We start from the raw sequence: 17,399 nt of genomic DNA on the forward strand, positions 1-17,399 counted from the left end.
ATACCTCCTCTTTGGGTTAGGGTCTCTGGAAACACGGGCTCAGGTGACTGGCAGAAAACTTTGCCATTGATAAAAGTTAGTTCATAGATAAGCAACTCAATATTTTTGTGCATTGTGTGTTTAGTATTATAAGGTAAGCAATAATCAAAGTAGCAAGCACTTATGTGCCAGGTAATGTTTTACTTATATCATGTCATTTCTTCCTCTAAAAAACCCTCTGAGGTTGGTGCCATTACCACCTCTATTTTAGAGAAGAAGATAACCAAACAAAGAGAGGTTAAATCATTTGCCCAAGGTCACACAGCATGTAAATTGCTAAACGGAGATTCAAACCTCTAAAGCCTGGCTCCTAAGTCCAGGTTATTAATCATTATATCGTATCAGTTCTCAAGAGGAAAAAGAACATTGCTTTTCTACCCCCATGAGGATCTTTACTTATTTCTGGTGAGGGGAGAACAGCTAGAGCTCAAAGGAAAGCATATTGGCACACCTTGCACCGGGGCTACTAAGACATGAGTCTGTTCCCTCCAGAGGCATCCCACCTAAGACACAAGTGGGAGAAATTAGACACAAATTCAAGGTAGAGCAAGATATGTCATACAGCAATGGTATTAATTGCCAATGCAGAAAAAAAGGAAATGCACAGTTATTGGTTTCTATTCCGTACCTGTTGTCAATGTTGGGGATATTCCTATCTCTCTACCCAAGGAACTCGGACGCCCTGTGGGAGAGAAAGCCAAATACAACGCCATACAAAACAGAAAACAATAGGTACAACTAACAAAAGTGCAACCAGAGTTCTGGGAGGACTCAGAGGAGAGAACAGTTAAATGCTATAGAAGTTCAACGAACGGAATTGGTCGAGCTACCATTCACTGTTTACTGACAGCAAAATGAAATTTCATTTACTACACAAGTAAAAATTAGTATAAATTAAATGAGTAGAGGAAAGGTCCTCTCCATGCCACAGCAAGTCTAGAGATATGTCATGTCCAGGTCTGTTTCTGCTCGTAATACACTTATAAAAATGAAGTTGGCATCCTTCCTAGCTCCGCGAACCTCTTTGGGCGATCATTTCATCATCACATCTTACCTGTGGGCCCTGCTGCACTGAAGCGGCAGGACCACTGTCAGAACAGGCCTGTCCAGGAGAAAGCTGCCCCTCCCCGCCGAAACTGATGCACAGATGTGAGGCGCTGGGGGGTGGGTCTGGGGCACTGCCTGCCCAGAGAGAGGAAGAACCGTGACAAGCAAATTCTGCCCTCTCCTAGACCCCGGGGGAAGACCCACAGAGCCTTCAGTCTCAACCCTGAGTTCCCATAACAGCCTCACTTCCACTTGGCGCTGTTCACCTTAAAAAAACATCTTGAGAGCATTTCACCTGAGGAAGAAATCATATGATGTGTCGGTCCGTACATATCCTTGTCTTTGAAAGGGGCCTCCATCTTACACCTCCTTCCCTTTCACCCTGACTTATTCTTGGTGAGCAATTACAGAATCTAACAGTAATAGTGAACGGCCCTCTGCTTCCACAGATGGGTGTGCCATGAAGAGAATCACCTTTAGCTTCCTGTCTGGCAAGAACCCAACTCCCATGCATTTCCTATGGGAAAATAGTCGGTAATTTTATAGCACGAAGATGTAAATAATGTGTGTCCACCCAATGGTGGGAAGAAGCCATGAGGGCATTGCCAGATTCTTCCCATTGTTTCCATTTGAGGACCATTTTCACTTTCATTTGGCATTTGATGTCCCTAGAGTCTGCTGAAGGGACTGGAGAGCTCTGTGGTCTGGGTCAAAATTCTTTCTCCCCACCCCCCAAATTCTGAACCTCTCTGTGCCTCAGTTTCCTTGTCTGTCAAATGGAGATGGTAATACTTCCTACTTTTTTGGGTTGCTTTAATCACTCATTTAGCAGTCCACAAAAGGTAGCTATAATTATTTGCCAGTTGAGTGAGAGTGGGACCCTGGCTTCTGAGAGCTCTCCTACCCACTCTCTGCAGAGCAGGAAGTCCTAATTCAGGTCAGCAGTGGAGTGTATGGTTTATCTTCTGTGTCTCGGTTTCTTCATCTATAAAATGGGGGTGAAATAATCGTGCCAACTTCACTGGGATCACATAGGACAAAAAGAAGTAATCCTGTGGGAGCCTCAGCATAGTTTCTGGCCCACAACTGCCACTCCATAAATATTGATTGAAAAACAGGAGACAGATTTGGTTTAATGGCTGAGGTCTACAGCAGCCAAGCAATACTTTTCTTATTCATAAAGAAAGGAGAGAAACAGGACTATATGGTTGAGTTTTGTGTATTTACTTTTCATAACATTTTCACGGCTGCATATCACGTTCAGAAATGTTGACCAAATAGCACAGGCACGTGTCACTTTGTCTCCGGTGGCCTGATGGTGAAATTCCCAGCCCCGTTTTCCTGGGTTTGGGAAGAGTAATCAAGGACACAATGGGTTTGTGTGTTAAGGAAACACTCCACAGTGTGCATCCAGCCACTGGACCGTGCGAGGACTTTGGCCAGAGCCCACCCCAGGAAGCTCTCTGTGTGACTCAGATCAGAGTGGTGTCCTCTTGGCTCCGAATGTGAAGGTGGAGTGAGAGTTCAAGAGCAAGGTCAGGAAGTGGCGGATGGAGCCAGCACGAGGTATTCCTGTGGACCTGGGAGATTTATAGTCCCGCTGTCCATTGTTAGGGGGATGAAAACGGGCTCCGCCTTTCTTAGAATCATGGTCAGTGTTTGTAAAACAGGAGTGTTTCAGTGAGCCATGGACCACACACCTTAAAAAACAAACTCCACTTTATTAAACCCATGTGTTTGCGAATAGACAAAGCTAGATTCATACAACCACCCACATATTCTGTCAAATGAAACTGCTCCAAAGACCAAGCAGACAGCTTTCCATGATAATATGCCTTTGTATACTGGCTTGTGCTTTTTCAAAGAACTTGTACATGCGTTGTTTTATTGGAGCCCCTCTTGTGAGAGAAGTCGGGAAAGCAGACATCATTCCTAGTTACCAAACGAGAAAACAGGAGCAAGCCGAACCCTTCTCTGTAAATTATTTTGTCCCTGAAAGCCACCATCAGTGATAGTTGCTGTACACACAAATTTAAAATACTATAATTATGCCAACCCCAGGTGTGCTTTGGTTTCCTTTTTCACGTGCACGTGGAGAAGGGCAGGCGAAGGTTTTTCAGCTGCAGCATTCCATTCTGTGTCATACAGACAGACGTGCCTTCCTCTCTGGATCCTGGCAGGAGGGAGAGGAACATGTGACCAACTTTGGGGCAAAGGTTGACTTTTCTTATAATGTAGAGGTGCGGAGGATGGGGACTCAGAAACGCTGAGATGCTGAAATGCACGAGGCCATCCAGAAACACTGAACAAGGAGCTGTCTCTGTTTTGAAGGCCAGAGGTGTCTCTGTCCCCTTTCGATTTGTAGTTGTCTTCCTGAGTGGTCAGTGAGCATTAGCACAAAGGCACCGAGCTTGGCTGGCATTCCGTGTGTTTGCAGTGAATCCCAGGGAACAGGTAACCTTTGCGTCATGCCCTCGATGTGCCTGGCACGGCTTTATCAAGGTTTTTGAAGGGTATTGAGGCCAAGAGAGTGGGCTCTCAGGTCAGATGGACGTGGATTTTGAAAACCACTTGCACTGCTCCGTGCACGGGACTCACCCTTCTCAGCCCCCGTTTTCTCCTTTGTAAAGCAGCTGTCCCGCAGCGTGGCTATTGGGCGTTAATGAGATAATGTACGCAACGAGGACTCTCTGGCATATAGTGAGACTTCAGTAAATGGAGGCTACTATTCCCTGCAAGATGGGTACTCCCCATTTCACAGGGTCAGAGTTCCCAGAGGGCTGGTGGCATGCTACCACTCACAGCAAGCATATGGGAAAACTGAGATTAGCACCTGGGGCCTCCGGCCTCACTGCATCAAGTTCCCATTTCCCTCCCAGGTCTGGAAACCCAAATACTTCTGCCTTGAGGGGACTGGCTTCTCTCTCCTGTCTCTCGCCTAACCTCAGCCCCTTCCTACTCAAATACGCACCAGCTTCTCTCATTCCCCACCCAGAGGGGTTTGCGTGGGGACCTCCACAGGGCAAACGTGTTTTTTCTTCCAGAGCCAGTCCCTCTTTTAGAGAAAATAAGGCAGTTTGAGAAGAGTAACAAAGGCGGCATTTGTGTGTTTTGCTTTATGGAGCTGAAAATATCTGGTAAATTGATCCGGTGGGAGTAATAAATACACATTACTTTATCTTGTTCTTCATGTCCTATATCCCTGAGCCTTGATAGAGCAACACCACTTAATAGACTTAAAAAAGAGTAATTACACTCATTGGTTGTGTGATTTTTCAGCCCTCGCAGCCCTGCCTGACCTTCTAATTTAGCTCACCGCGTCTAACTAATGCATTTATATTCATCTTTTATGAAGCATGTATAGTACAGAATTGACTTTAGAGCCTTTTTCAAGCTGTCCTCCCCGGTTTCCAATCTGGTGAGCAGTAAGGAGAATGGGAACCCTCCATCTCCCTACGTCCGCACCTATAGGTAACCCATACACATGGCTCACAGCATTTTCTTTATCCTTTACGAAACATAATAAAAAGTAGTTATTACAGTTTTAGTTTAAAGCTTTTATACATTCTAGCATTATTTACAGCTAAACATGCAGGCAAAAGATGCGAGTGTTTTTAAAATGATTACTGTTAATGTTTCTGCTTGTCAGAAGTACTTAAATTTTCCTGCACTTTGTCTAAAAACTTAGTACTGTTGCCTTTTAAGAACAACACATTTAAAGGATCTTGCAAGTCAGATTTGCAAACACTGCTGACAGTTTGTGATGAATGATATTGCAAAATTTGCAAGATGTTTGTCATTTCGCACAGCTGACATATTAAGGAACAGATTAAGAAACGCGAAACCACTATGGAAAACAACCATCCCAAACAAACCTCAACCAAACCTTGAACCCAGAGAGCACACGCACCAGAATCTCTCACCCGGGTTTTCTCTCCCAACTTCCCACTCAGCCAGTGGAACCCAATTGTTCTTAGTGCATTTTCTCTCACCATATGGTCTCCTCATTACCATACACTAAGAGTCCATATGGGAAACTTGTGAAATGAACTGTATTCATTTTAACTGCCAGATGAGCAGCCTTTTGCTTTGCAAGCTTAGCTTAAGTCATCTGCTGTCTTCGTGTTGTTATGGCAACACGGTACCCATAAAAAATTCTAATCTACTGTAAGTGATCACAGTATTTTAAGTGCTTGCCTATAACTGCCCTCAAAGGGGAGGAAGGAGGAGGGGGTTATCTTTGCCCAAGGAGCAAAGGGTTGTTCTTCACTCCAGCAGGTGTCAGTAAAGAAGCTTGGTGACGTGGAGAGTGAGGTGCTGGGGGGTCCGTGTAGCAGGTGTAGTAGATGTGATGGTAAGGGAGGTGGATTGCAGAGGGATGGATGGTAGTGAGGATAGACTGTAGACCCTTTGGGTGGGCTGAGAAAAAACACTGACTGTCGGACACCATAGTTCTCCCAGCAGACACATGACTCTGCTGGTGCGGTGCACCCCACCATGAATAAAACTCAAGGTTCTGAACAACAACACAGGCAGCGGTTCCTCGTGGTAACTTCTGCACTGGCATGCAAAAAAAAAAAAAAAATCCCAGCCTCCTCTTCCTGTACATGGGAATTAGTCATTTCTAACTCTTAATGCTAATTAAGAGTACCTTAAAGTAATGGAAGTAGGCAGCAACATCCTTAAATATAAATCATTTTCACCTCCGCAGGCCACATGATATGTTTCATCTCTGTCGCTCTATCTGTATTGAAAGTGAATGTTTATAGTCTCAGTTCATCAGTTCACATTAGCCTCATGCTGAATATTTAAACACAGAACAATTTGAACACACCACGAAGGAAGGCAGTGACTGCACTTTCATTTGGAACAGCAAGGGCTCATCTAATAATAATTTAGTAAATCAGCCATTTAGTGGCTCGGTTGTGCACTGCATTGTGCCAAATATTATTCAGTTCCACTGTACACTTGCAGAATTGAAATTCAGCCTCTAGTCACAGGCACTGTTTTTGCTCAATGGAGAGACGAGACCCAAAATCACCCTCCCTAAAGAGCGGTTGTGTTAGTGATTTATCATAAATACAGAGCTGGGGCAAAATAAAACTGGAGTCGGCTGTATACCACGTATTCTAATTATGCTTTTATTGTTTTAGTCTTTATGCAAAGACTATCCGTAATTCAAAACCTGCAGTTGCATCAGTGAAAATACACATAAGAAATTTTTGCATAACCACATTGCCTGTTAGCAGAAAAGGGGATGACTAAGGGTTTCAGAAAAGGATAAAGAAAAACCGTACATCTTTATCTTCCACACTGTGACACTGGACGTGCTCTCTCGTCGTATTCATTTATTTATTTTTTTTAATTTCAAGAAAATCTATTAACATTTTATCTGGGAACCAAAATGACTCAAACAAAAAAATATAGCAACAAAAGCAAATCATGCAGTATATTCAGCTCTTAGGAAAAGAATGCTTGAGTTTGATTCCAAAAACCATTTTGTCTCTGCATTTTCTTGTCAAAAACACACACTATGGAATGCAGTTCTTTTTCCCCCTCTCTCCTCCGTATCTGCCAGAAAACTCACGGGCAAATTCCACTTCCCCATTTTGATGATATGCTCAGTTTAGGGGCTTGGTAGCCCCTCCTACTTATGCTTCTTTCATCAGGGGAGTTTGGCCTAGTTCTGTGCACCCTTGAAATTGTATATAGAATTGTGTGCGTGTGTGTGTGATGAGTATGCACACACATGCGTGCACATACGCACATATTTTTCTGGGGAGTGAGATTATAGCTTCATTAGAAAGGCCATGACCCCCACAAAAGTTTTAATTCTCACTTTTTTTAGATTATTTATTTTATCTTTAACTGACTGACTCTGCAGTAAGTTACTCTGTCGTTATTGAATCATGCCCGATTTAGAGATGAGAAAACTGAGGCTCAGAAGGGACCACTCACACAGCTGTCAGGGGAGGCTTTCTACCTCACCAGACAGCCTCACCATTAGTCTGTTCAGAATCTTTCCCAGTGTTTTGCAGATAGGATTGCACCTCAAGGAGCACTCAAAGCATTGACTCTAAGAATGCATATAATTTGCCCAAGTTTTCTGGAAAACAAGTGAGGGTTATCAATATTCTTGCTGCCTCTTGCTCAGTAAGCACTCACTGTGTGTCTGCTGAGCCAGATGCTGGTCTGAACCGTACTTTACAGTTGAGGAAACGGAGGCATGCATTTACAATGCTAAAAAAATGGCAGAGCAAGGATTTGAGCCAACTCTATTGGACTCCAGAGGCAGTATCTCTAAGCACTGCTTCCTAGAATTAAGAAAAGGGAATTTTAAGAAAAAAGGCAATTTTGTAAACCAATTTTTTAAAATCTCTCAAGCTTGGCCGGGGGGGGGGGGGAGGGGAAGGTGCTAGCATAGACTGAGGGTAGCTCACAGATGGCTTAGCCAGAGGGAGGTGGCAGTAGGAGTTAAAACACACACACATATAAACCTGGGAGATAATTCTCTTTCTCTTTAGCCCCAGAGTCATTGCTGTAGGGACTCTGTAATAACAGTTACTCCAATAGCTGAATTCTGGAACCTCCTTCAAGTTCTTTTAGCACTGAGCTCTTGACAAGGGGGGGACTAAGTTTAACCTTTGTATCACACCCTGTGTACAGGGGCTTTGAATATAATTACTCATTAGTTCAAGAAGAAGTCACAGGAGGAAACAGGGGCTCATTTCTCCTCCTAACCACCCAGCATCCTCCTCTTCAAGACCGAAGCCCTTAGAAACAGAGACACGAGGAGGCCTCTGGCCGTGCTTACTATTTTCAGCCTTGAGTAACACTTCAATTAACCACTGGAGTAATAAGAAGTGAGCCCCAGAAGTCTTGAGGCAGTGGATTTTAATTGCAGTTATAGTCAGGACCATCAGTAAAGCCTTGGGAATCATCATTTACAGATACCGTTCTTCTGGAGGTACATATCATAACTGATGATGTTCAACAATTTAAGAAACCAAAAGCAACTCTATTTTCGCCTTCCTTAGATATCGTTAAAGTCCAGTATAGTTCCAGCCTGCACATAGCACTTACTCAAGTTTAACTACATGTACTTGTCCAAAAATATAAATATACACATACATTTGTATACACACACCCCAAACACATACACAGACATACAGGGACATACATACGACAATAAGTCTCTTTGTTCACTCAGTGGTCCTTTTACTTTCAAACTAGATATTTATTGTCCTTTGCCCTAGGGAAAGGGAAGCCACAGCCAAAAGACAAAGAGAAACACAAGTGGTTAATTTCTGGCTTTTGTGTTTCTAAGAGCCCAGGCCTTGGCAACTTAAAAGAGTTTCAAGGGTAATTTTGACTCTAGGCAGTTTTTGTTTCATGTGCTGACTTTACAACCTAGCCCTGAAAAAGCCACCTCTGTCCACAGCCTTCTCTTTAAGCAGAGACTTTCATCCTGATCAGAAAGTCGATTTCCAAGGCCACTCAGCAGGATCTAACCCAGAGCGTTGGTCTTAAACCAGTACAATGAATTGGAATAAGAAGAGCCAGCCAGAGGTTACCAAGTTCAGCTCTGTACCTCCAAGCAGGTCATATTCACAAGGGGGCAGACACCATTTTTCACTGTATTTGTGCCGGGAAGCACCCCAGGCTCCCATTCACCAATTACCATGACACCATTTAGAAGAGAATGCCAGGAGACCAAAAAGAGGGGGAAAGCCATTGTCATCACTCTTCTCAGGAATACCTGGCTTCACAATTTATACTTAACTGCTGACACTTGAAAAGTCAAACATTTTGGTGAAATGAATCAAGTGTAGTGTTTCTTTTATGAGATCCCCTTGCAGGAAAGGGAGGTTTCGCACCTCGTGGAGACCAAGCTTGGTTATCCATCATAGTAAAGTCAGCTGTCCTAGCCAGCTTCTCAGAGGTCACGCGATCGAATCAGCAGCTCTTACAACTATATTATTGCTTACGGAACAGTAATTGAGGCACCAGATAAAAATTACCTGGTCTAATAGGCAGTGAACAATTTTCAGTCAATAAAATTATAAGCCAAATCATTCATTTCATAACACTCTGGCTAATTTATTTGTTGACCTTTTAATTTCCATAGCTCTTCAGTGGTATTAACTGCAACTCAGACAAAATCTCGTGTTCATTTCACTTTCATTGATTTTTTTTTTTTTTCTTTTTCCCATTGAGGCAATAACAGCTGCCTGAAAACAGCCTTTTCCTTTCCACTGTAAAAGTCAGTCATGTAAGTTAGTGTGTCTTACGTTGATGTAGCTGCGTTAGCTTACAACCTACCTTAATTTCATGTGATTCAGAAGTCTTCCACGTTTGTAACAAAGGCAAAGCTTTTGGGCGCGTCTCCAGCCACGCGGCACGATGATACCTAATCATATGTTTGAGAAGTAAGAGGGGTGTCATCTAATCTGAACACAAAATCAACTTTAAAATTAGAGGAGGTTCAGAAGCCCCCCCCTTCAAGCCCCTGCATTTTCTTTAGACTAGAACACTTTCGATGCCTCTTGTGTGAATAGCAGTAGACCCTTGTAAAATATTTGATTCCTTTGTTTTGAATATTTCTGCAGATTTTGATGATGGTTTGAATTTTATGTTTCTTTAAAGACTATGGGCAATGAGTGTGCACTAGAATGTTCGTTCAGTAAGCTTCAGCTGAAGCTTCTTCTATAATAAAATGCTATGAAGTCTTCAGAATGCAGGGTTGTAAAATATAATTGTTACACATTTGGCATTTTATGCCTCCCTAGAACTAACCACTTGCTACCTACACCTCATCTATGCTCCTCCTTTCCATTTCAATTTACTCTAAAGTGGTCCTTAGCCATAATGAGAATGCCCCTTTCAGCGGAAACATGTTTAATTATATCCATGCTAGATGAGAGTGACTCCTCTCGGTCATAGGGCTTCTGAGTAAAGCGTGTTTAAAGTGTGACAATAAAGGTTTCTAATGATCTGCGGTAAGCTCTTCGAGAAGTTCATATTACCAGAAAAAATGAAAAATTTAAGGAATGTCTCAGAGGATCGGAAGCTAAACAGTGCTCAAGTATTATTTTGGTTTGTTTTACCCCTTCCCTCACTGCCCTCATTCTATGATTTTTTAGGATGCAAAGTCTACCACTGTGGAATTTTCCATTTGGCTGAATAAACACAAAGGAAGTTGGGACATAATACTACCCTCCACAGAAATACCTCTCAGTCAACTAGTATTTATTGCATTGTACATCCAGCTCTGCAGGATATGGGCTGCCAGAAACTTCCAATCACTTTTTCAGCTTTTAGACTTTCCAATCAGTAGTTTCAGAAGCAAGTGGGGAAAGAGCTAGAAGTTAAAGGCTAGTAAGCTGAATATACTGTTTAAAATTTGGACCCAATAGTAAACTCCAACGTGAGGAGGTGAACGGATTCAGTGCTGATTTCAGTGCCGATAGGTGCTTATCGACTTTAAATCAGGAGTGATTTTGCCGGTCCTCTTCATTTTGTATTGCTGATATTTGAACCCACTGTATCTTGAATCTCCTGATAGGGCAAAGTAGAGTGGTGATAAATGGGCGACAGGGCAATGTGCAGTGACAGGAAAGTATTGTACTTCTTTCTCGGGAATCACCCAGGTCAACCTGGCTTTGATAATTGATGTTTACGTTTAGCTTCTGTTTTCTTCTTCGTCCCTCAAAACATTATTTTCTAACTGAGGGAGCATAAAGCCAAGCACAGGTTGTCTTCCCAAATTACAGAAGCATCCCTGGGCTTGAATTTTATGAGGGAGTTCCCAGAGTCTCAAAATCTGATCCTGAGATTTGAAATTATAATGTTGTGTTGGTAAACGGGTACCCATCTGGCTTTATGAGTTGGTCTACATGTGCTCTGAATGAAAGAGAGTTCAGGCCATCTCGCCTGCTCATCTGGGTTTGAATGACTCAAAACATGGAACTGGGTTTATAAACGGGCTCAGTATTGGATGGTTAGACAGCCTTCCCATTCTCTCTGGAAGGCTAGGTGGGCCCAGTGAATATGAGATTATTAGCAACACATTTGAGATCAGATGCTGCAGAGAAGATTCACATGGAAGGTGATTAATCCTCAGCGGGTTTACTGTCATGAAATGGAAGGAAAGGTGAATGAGCCATGTCTGCATATCAGACGTGATACGCCTGGTTCCTAAGAGGGTGCAAATACCTAAGTATTTCTAAGAGCCTAGGAGTATAGTTAATAAAAGGCTGACGTACATCAAGACAAACCTCATGTTGTTAGCAGCCTATAACTTGAGATAATGTCTGTACCCGACATGATTCATTATATTAATCACAAAATTAAAATGTAAGTACAAGCCAGCAGGAGTGAAGGAGCAAATTCACTTAAAAAAAAAAAAAAAGTGGTATTAAAAAACCCCCCAGTGATCAAGACTTGACCTTTGGGAATTTATATATTGGATTTAAAGGTCTAGAGCCAAATGGAGCACCAAATTTAAGTCTTCTGCTTTTATAAACTATGCCAAATACATGACTTGGTCATTTCCTCATGTAAGTTAAGCACGCGCTTTTAAAAATCAGTAATGATCTTAGAATGAGCTCTTCAACAAGAATTTCTCAAGGGCTGTGGTTTGCCGAACATAGTGCTAGGGGCTTAGAGAAGGAAATTAAGACCTCCAAGAGCCTGTAGTCTGGTTGTGGAGATTGTAGACTCACACATTTAAGACCAGAACAAAATGACCCCACAGTGTCCACTTCTGTGCAGTGCTGGGCAGTGCATTCAGCACTATTTTTCAGAGGAATGAGAGAGGTTAGGAGCTGGGGTCTCAGTGAAGGTGGAATTAGTTCTGATATGATAGTGTAATTATGAAGAGTTCAGGCTCTGATGTCTAACAGGCCTGAGATTGAATCCCTGCTCAGCCATTCATTAGTCGTGTGACGTCAGGGCAAGCTGACGGACCTCTCTGAGTCTCAGTTTCCTCGTCTGCCAAATGGCGATACGGAGTCTCACCACGGAGAGTAAATGAGTTAATGTTTCCCTTTCCATAAACAACAGTTATGTTTTCCACTGCTCTACCACCACCACCAGCACCACCTTCATTATCAGGCCCTAGAGGATGGGAAGATATTGTAAATGGGCACAGACTGAAGCCAGCTTCCCAAATAAAGGCAAAATGAGTAAAGGTATGGAGATAGGAAGGAGCCCAACATGTTACTTCCCAGGCTGGAGAGGACTAACTAGCCCAGAATAGAGGGCAGTTCTTCAGATGTTTAGGGAGAGGAGATTGGATAAAGAGGATAGGACCAGATGGTGGCGGAAATCTTTTGCAATTCCCACAGAACGCCGTACCTTAATTCTGGGAAGACAGGGTGCCTTGAAAGGTGCTGGAGAGTAATATCGGTGTGTGACTGCTGGGACAAGAGAAAGTTCAATACTTATTTGCTAATTGATTGGGTTGCAACATAGGAAGTAAAGCCAAATCTTCTCTCTGCATTTGTAGCCCGTTCAGCACTTTCATTATAAAGGTTCCAAAACATGGTAAAACTTGTACCAATTATACTTGAACTGTTTCTCGAACCCCACTCATCCTTGAATCTTCCTAGTGTTTCTACTAACTCTAAGCAGATTTAGTATGGTTCATCCATTTTTTTTTCCTCTCCAGATCTCCATTCACATAATCATCAGTCGATGGTCATAGCAAGGCAGGTAAAGACAGGTTTTAATTGAGAAAGGAAATAGGTCAGCAAAGAGTTGTTGCAGTTTTTAAGGACTATACATTTTCTCTTTCTTTAAGAGAGAAGAAATCCAAAGCCATGAAAAGAAAAATAGTCTGACTCAGGATGTAGGTTGGAGAACAAGCATTAGCTCTATAAGGAGACTCTGAGGCTTTTCACTGTTGAGGGTACTGGTATTTGTCTTCTTAATTCCCCAATGGGATATGTATTTTTTTTTAATCCAAGGATAGGATTAATTATCTTGGAAGAGTCTAATCTCTACCCTCATGTTTTAGACCGCAAGCAGCGAGACGTTTTAAACATTATGAAAAGAAGAGACAATCTCTCCTGACAAATAAATGCTTTGAAAAATTAGATATTAGTACTTGTCGAGTGCTCTCTCTTTTCAGAAATATTAAAATTGCATATTAGAGTGGAAGGATCCTTACACGATGCTCCCTCCTAATGTCGCAAAAAATAAGACTTTAGGAACAATTTCAGAGACAGAAGATTATATGAAACATCCAGCTTGTCCCCTTATGGGAAGTTTCTCTCTTTAACATCCCAGGCTCGATCACTTCCTAACGTGAAATTACAGAATTTTCAAATTACCATATAAAACTGCAAAAAAATTACACTTGTGACCACCGAAGAGATAGCATATACTATCAGTTTGATTTTAAGAGGCATACATCTTTTATACTACCTGTCATTTTTATAATGCCTTTTACAAATTTAATCAATACATTTTAACATTCTATATACTTTAAGTGCAATATACAATAAATATTCAAGTTTCATCTTAAACATGCTTTAGCCTTTAAATTGTTAAAACTGCAGTGCCCTTTCAATCTACTTACATAATGTCATAAAATATACATTTCAAGGTAAATGAAGTCAGCTACTTCAATTTAGTCCCTCAAACTGGTAGTAAATGAGAGGTTAACACTATGGTGCCAAAACCATTATTGAGTAAATTTAGCACCTTGGACAGCTCTGTAAAATCTTTATTGCTTTCCTGACCTGCTCGTCATGTTCTGTCTGTGTGTTCAGTGGCTCTCAGCTCTGATTGAAAGGCAATATATTAGATCCCCAACACAAACACGCTTGGGGGCTAGTTCACTGGGAGCATAATGACATGGAGGTGAGAGCAATTTTCTGGTCACCGAAATCCAAGCACCTTGCAGGTCCGCTGCACTAACTCACAGAGGACCCAGAAATTTCCTTTCTCCTTCCCATTTGCAGAAATGACTAATGGAAGCTGAATCACATTGGCAAAGCTGAGCCAAAAGTGGACCCTCCCTTAAACCCCACAGTTGATACCACGATGAAGGACATTTTAAAATAGGCGAGATATCATTTAAGGGAGTCACTTCCAGGACACAACATCAGATTCACGCACTGTCCTCAAGACTGCTGGTCTGAAGCAAGGCTGGCTGCTGACCCACCTACAGTGGCAACGTGCCTAGTAGAAAGCATGTCCCGGCTCTTTGTATTGAAGGAGGCGGCGACTCTAGGAAGTGAGATTCACAAGCTTCATTTTCAGAGGATTGAATGGTGATGAGAGCTCTGGGTACTGAATAAGGAGAAAAAGGAACACTGTAGATTATGTTATTGAAAAATGTTATCACCAAAAATATATCAGTTTAAAATATACAGCCTACACTGATAGTTGGAATTTTTCAGGCACAAAAACTTCAAAGATCTTGGAGTTTATTGTGGAGTTTACCTTCCCTCATCCCTGGTTCTGTGAAATTAATTAAAAGAAGAAGCACTGCTCTAAATCCTCAGTGATACTGTTCCAAGATTGAAGTTTGCAAGTGCAGTTTCTGACTGCACCTTATCTTGCTTTTGACAGAGACTTGTATTTTTTTTTTCCCTGAAATGAAAAGAAAAATACCTTCTCTGCCAAGCCCAAACACTGGCATAAATATTTATTTGAAGAAATAAATGAATATAGACCCAGAGAAGTCAAATTTTGGTAAATAAACTAACCTGATCCTGTTTTGTTTTCATCTTTCCTAAGAGCCAGATAAAGCCGTGAGGTTTTAGTGAAGGCAGCACAAGCTGATTGGATCTGGGGATAGGGTTTACTGTGCCCATACCATAGTAAATTATTAACTGCTGTTGTCAGACAGCACTGCAAACAAACAGTGGTAGATTATCTTGTAGCTTGCATTAAAAAAAATAAAGAAATTATTTCAGATGTATTGATTCAAACCCCATTGATTATATAATGTTTTTCACTCCTTATATGAAAAATAACAGAACTGTTTTATAAATGAGGTCTAGCAGCTTAAGGCAAGCATAGATGTTTATTGAGAACTGAAAACCCCCTCTATCTCATTTTTGAATTTAGGACATTATATATGTCACAAGTAGTTACTGCAGTATGACAACTATTTTATCTTATAGAGAATTTAAAATCGAAAAATGCTAATATGTATCTAAAAGCGTGTCACTTCAAGAGTTGTTCAAGAATTTTTGAAGAGGCTATGGTGACAGCAAAATGAATGCAATTATATCCCTATTTTCTGATCAGCGTCTGCAGTATGTGAAAATTGAACAGCACTGCTTCTCCATGCAGAACTCTATTGTGTAAAATGTTTAAAGTTAAACTTCTTTTTGAAACTTTACCCACAGCAAAATATTATAAACATATCTTCTTGCAAATCACTTCTGATAACCACACCACGCCTTCATGTTTGCTCCTCTGATAAACCTCCATTTTATTTGTATCAAGCTTAACTTTCCTTTTCACATTCCAGTATAAATGAATCTGCAGAAAATTAGGGCTGAATGAAGAGGGAACGATTTCTTGTGGTTAGAATGAAAAAAAATTACCACCACACACATTTTTGTAGAGCGCCCTATATTATTAGAAACAAGCATGGTAGCTAAATACGGAAGCCCACCTAAATGAAAAGGAGACATTTTTTCTTCACCTGGAGTGAACAGTGGAGCATGTATCTAGAAGGAGAATGAATGAGCAAATGGGGAAAATGACAAACAATACTGAAATAGCAAAGAATTGCTAGAAGAGAAACAGACTCTGCCGGTCATGAAAATTGGTGCAGAGGGAGCTTCCAGGGGCAGGGAGAATTCTTTTGTGAGAACCTCTGACAAAACAGTGCATTGCCCCAGTAGATGGGTTTACTACATCGCTCCCTTATATCATGACTCTGCCGTGCAAGGGAGATAAAACAAAAGAAGTTGAATGCTACATGCTCCTAGTTGCTGAAGATTGATTGGACATCTCTTGAAAATGACCTGTCTGATAAGGTCATGGTTCCTGGAATAAGCAGTTAAGTGCAAAATAAACACATCTCAGGGATTCATAACATGCACCAACTGACATCCATCATAGTAATCTAGTAAATGACCTCGCAATTGTATTCAGCAATAAACATATGAGTGCTTTATCGTGCTTATGGCGCACTATTGAGTGATGTATTTTATCTTGCAGTACCAATGATGCTCACCTTTTGACTTGATTAAGTGTGTACGTGAATAGGGATACATTGGTGATTTAATGCCATTCGGGGGTTCTTTTAAAGCAGTGCGTTGGCAAAGGATGGCCAGAGGAAAGTGGTACGTGATCATGTGAAAAGATAATGACATCCTGCCTTCACTCAGAGGATTGTATCTGTTTTTCTCCTTGACAGGAAGTGATACTCAAAAGGGCTGCAGATCTGGTGGAAGCGCTGTATGGGATGCCACACAACAACCAGGTGAGCATAGTGGGTCTCGAACTTTCCACATTCAACTGAAGTGCCGGGAGTCCTTATTAGAATGAAAAAGTATGAAAAATACAAAAGTTCTTGCACGAGTTCAGTGTATAAGTCATTCGGACCTAACGGGTTGCAAGGCCATTCGCGTCTTCTCTCTTCTTTTGTAAATCTTTTAACGCCTTTTCTAGGGAATAATTTTTTCTTACGAGAAAAGGTACTTTATTTAAAAGGACTCTTCTGTGGGAATGTAGTTCATCACTGAAGAAGAGAGTTACCGGTGCTTGGTTTTATTCCTCTCAGGTTTTCAAGAAAATTTAGGAGGAAAAGGGGGATTTAATTTCTTCTCCTAAAAAGTATAATGAGGCCTGAATATTGTCTGCTGCTATTTCGTAGAGCAACTCCATGTATCTGACTCAACTTGCTCAGGAAACTGAGTCTGAGAAATCCTCCTTCCTTGCTTGTGTCATTTGAATCAGTGTCCAAGGGACACAGTCCCATTAATACTCAGGGACACAGGTCATCATGTAAACTTGCCCTTAACTTCATCTTGGGAGATGAGTTGCAGGGGTGTGGGGGTGGGGGTCGGGGTGTGGGTGTGTGGGTGTGTGTGTGTGTGTGTCCCCAGAGTTCTCTGTGTTACTTGTGGGGAAGGAAAGCCCCAGGTTGCTGTCCTGTACTGCGAGGTAGTATAGAGGGGACTGGCTGAGTTAATGGGCTTTCAGAGTCAGACGAACAGGGTTATGCAGCCCAGCTCTCTCCTTAAATAGGTAAGGGTCCTGAAGTGAGGTCTTGGCCTCTCTGAGCCTCAGTTGCCCCATCCGTGGTATGGGCGTGATGATGATGAGACTGAACACCCAGG

The 17,399-nt window shown here is 41.8% G+C and overlaps 1 protein-coding gene and 1 long non-coding RNA gene across 9 annotated transcripts in view; one reads left to right on the plus strand and one right to left on the minus strand.

Moving 5' to 3' along the window:
* The window catches only part of EBF1 (EBF transcription factor 1), a 392,677-nt gene that overhangs the window by 361,343 nt on the left and 13,935 nt on the right, over positions 1–17,399 (plus strand). For all 7 annotated transcript variants that reach the window (XM_027081411.1, XM_027081410.1, XM_027081412.1 and 4 more), the window contains exon 12: positions 16,475–16,540. In XM_027081411.1, the coding sequence (XP_026937212.1) occupies positions 16,475–16,540 (66 nt within the window). The remainder of the gene's footprint in view (positions 1–16,474; positions 16,541–17,399) is intronic.
* LOC113606788 (uncharacterized) overlaps positions 5–17,399 on the minus strand; it is a 30,859-nt gene continuing 13,464 nt past the window's right edge. For both annotated transcript variants that reach the window (XR_003427689.1, XR_003427688.1), the window contains one exon: positions 5–14,385. This is a non-coding gene — a long non-coding RNA (uncharacterized LOC113606788). The remainder of the gene's footprint in view (positions 14,386–17,399) is intronic.

Source organism: Aethalodelphis obliquidens, unplaced genomic scaffold (genome assembly GCF_003676395.1).
Source record: "Aethalodelphis obliquidens isolate GAN/ISIS:26980383/991018 unplaced genomic scaffold, ASM367639v1 scaffold45, whole genome shotgun sequence".
Lineage (NCBI taxonomy): Eukaryota > Metazoa > Chordata > Mammalia > Artiodactyla > Delphinidae > Aethalodelphis > Aethalodelphis obliquidens.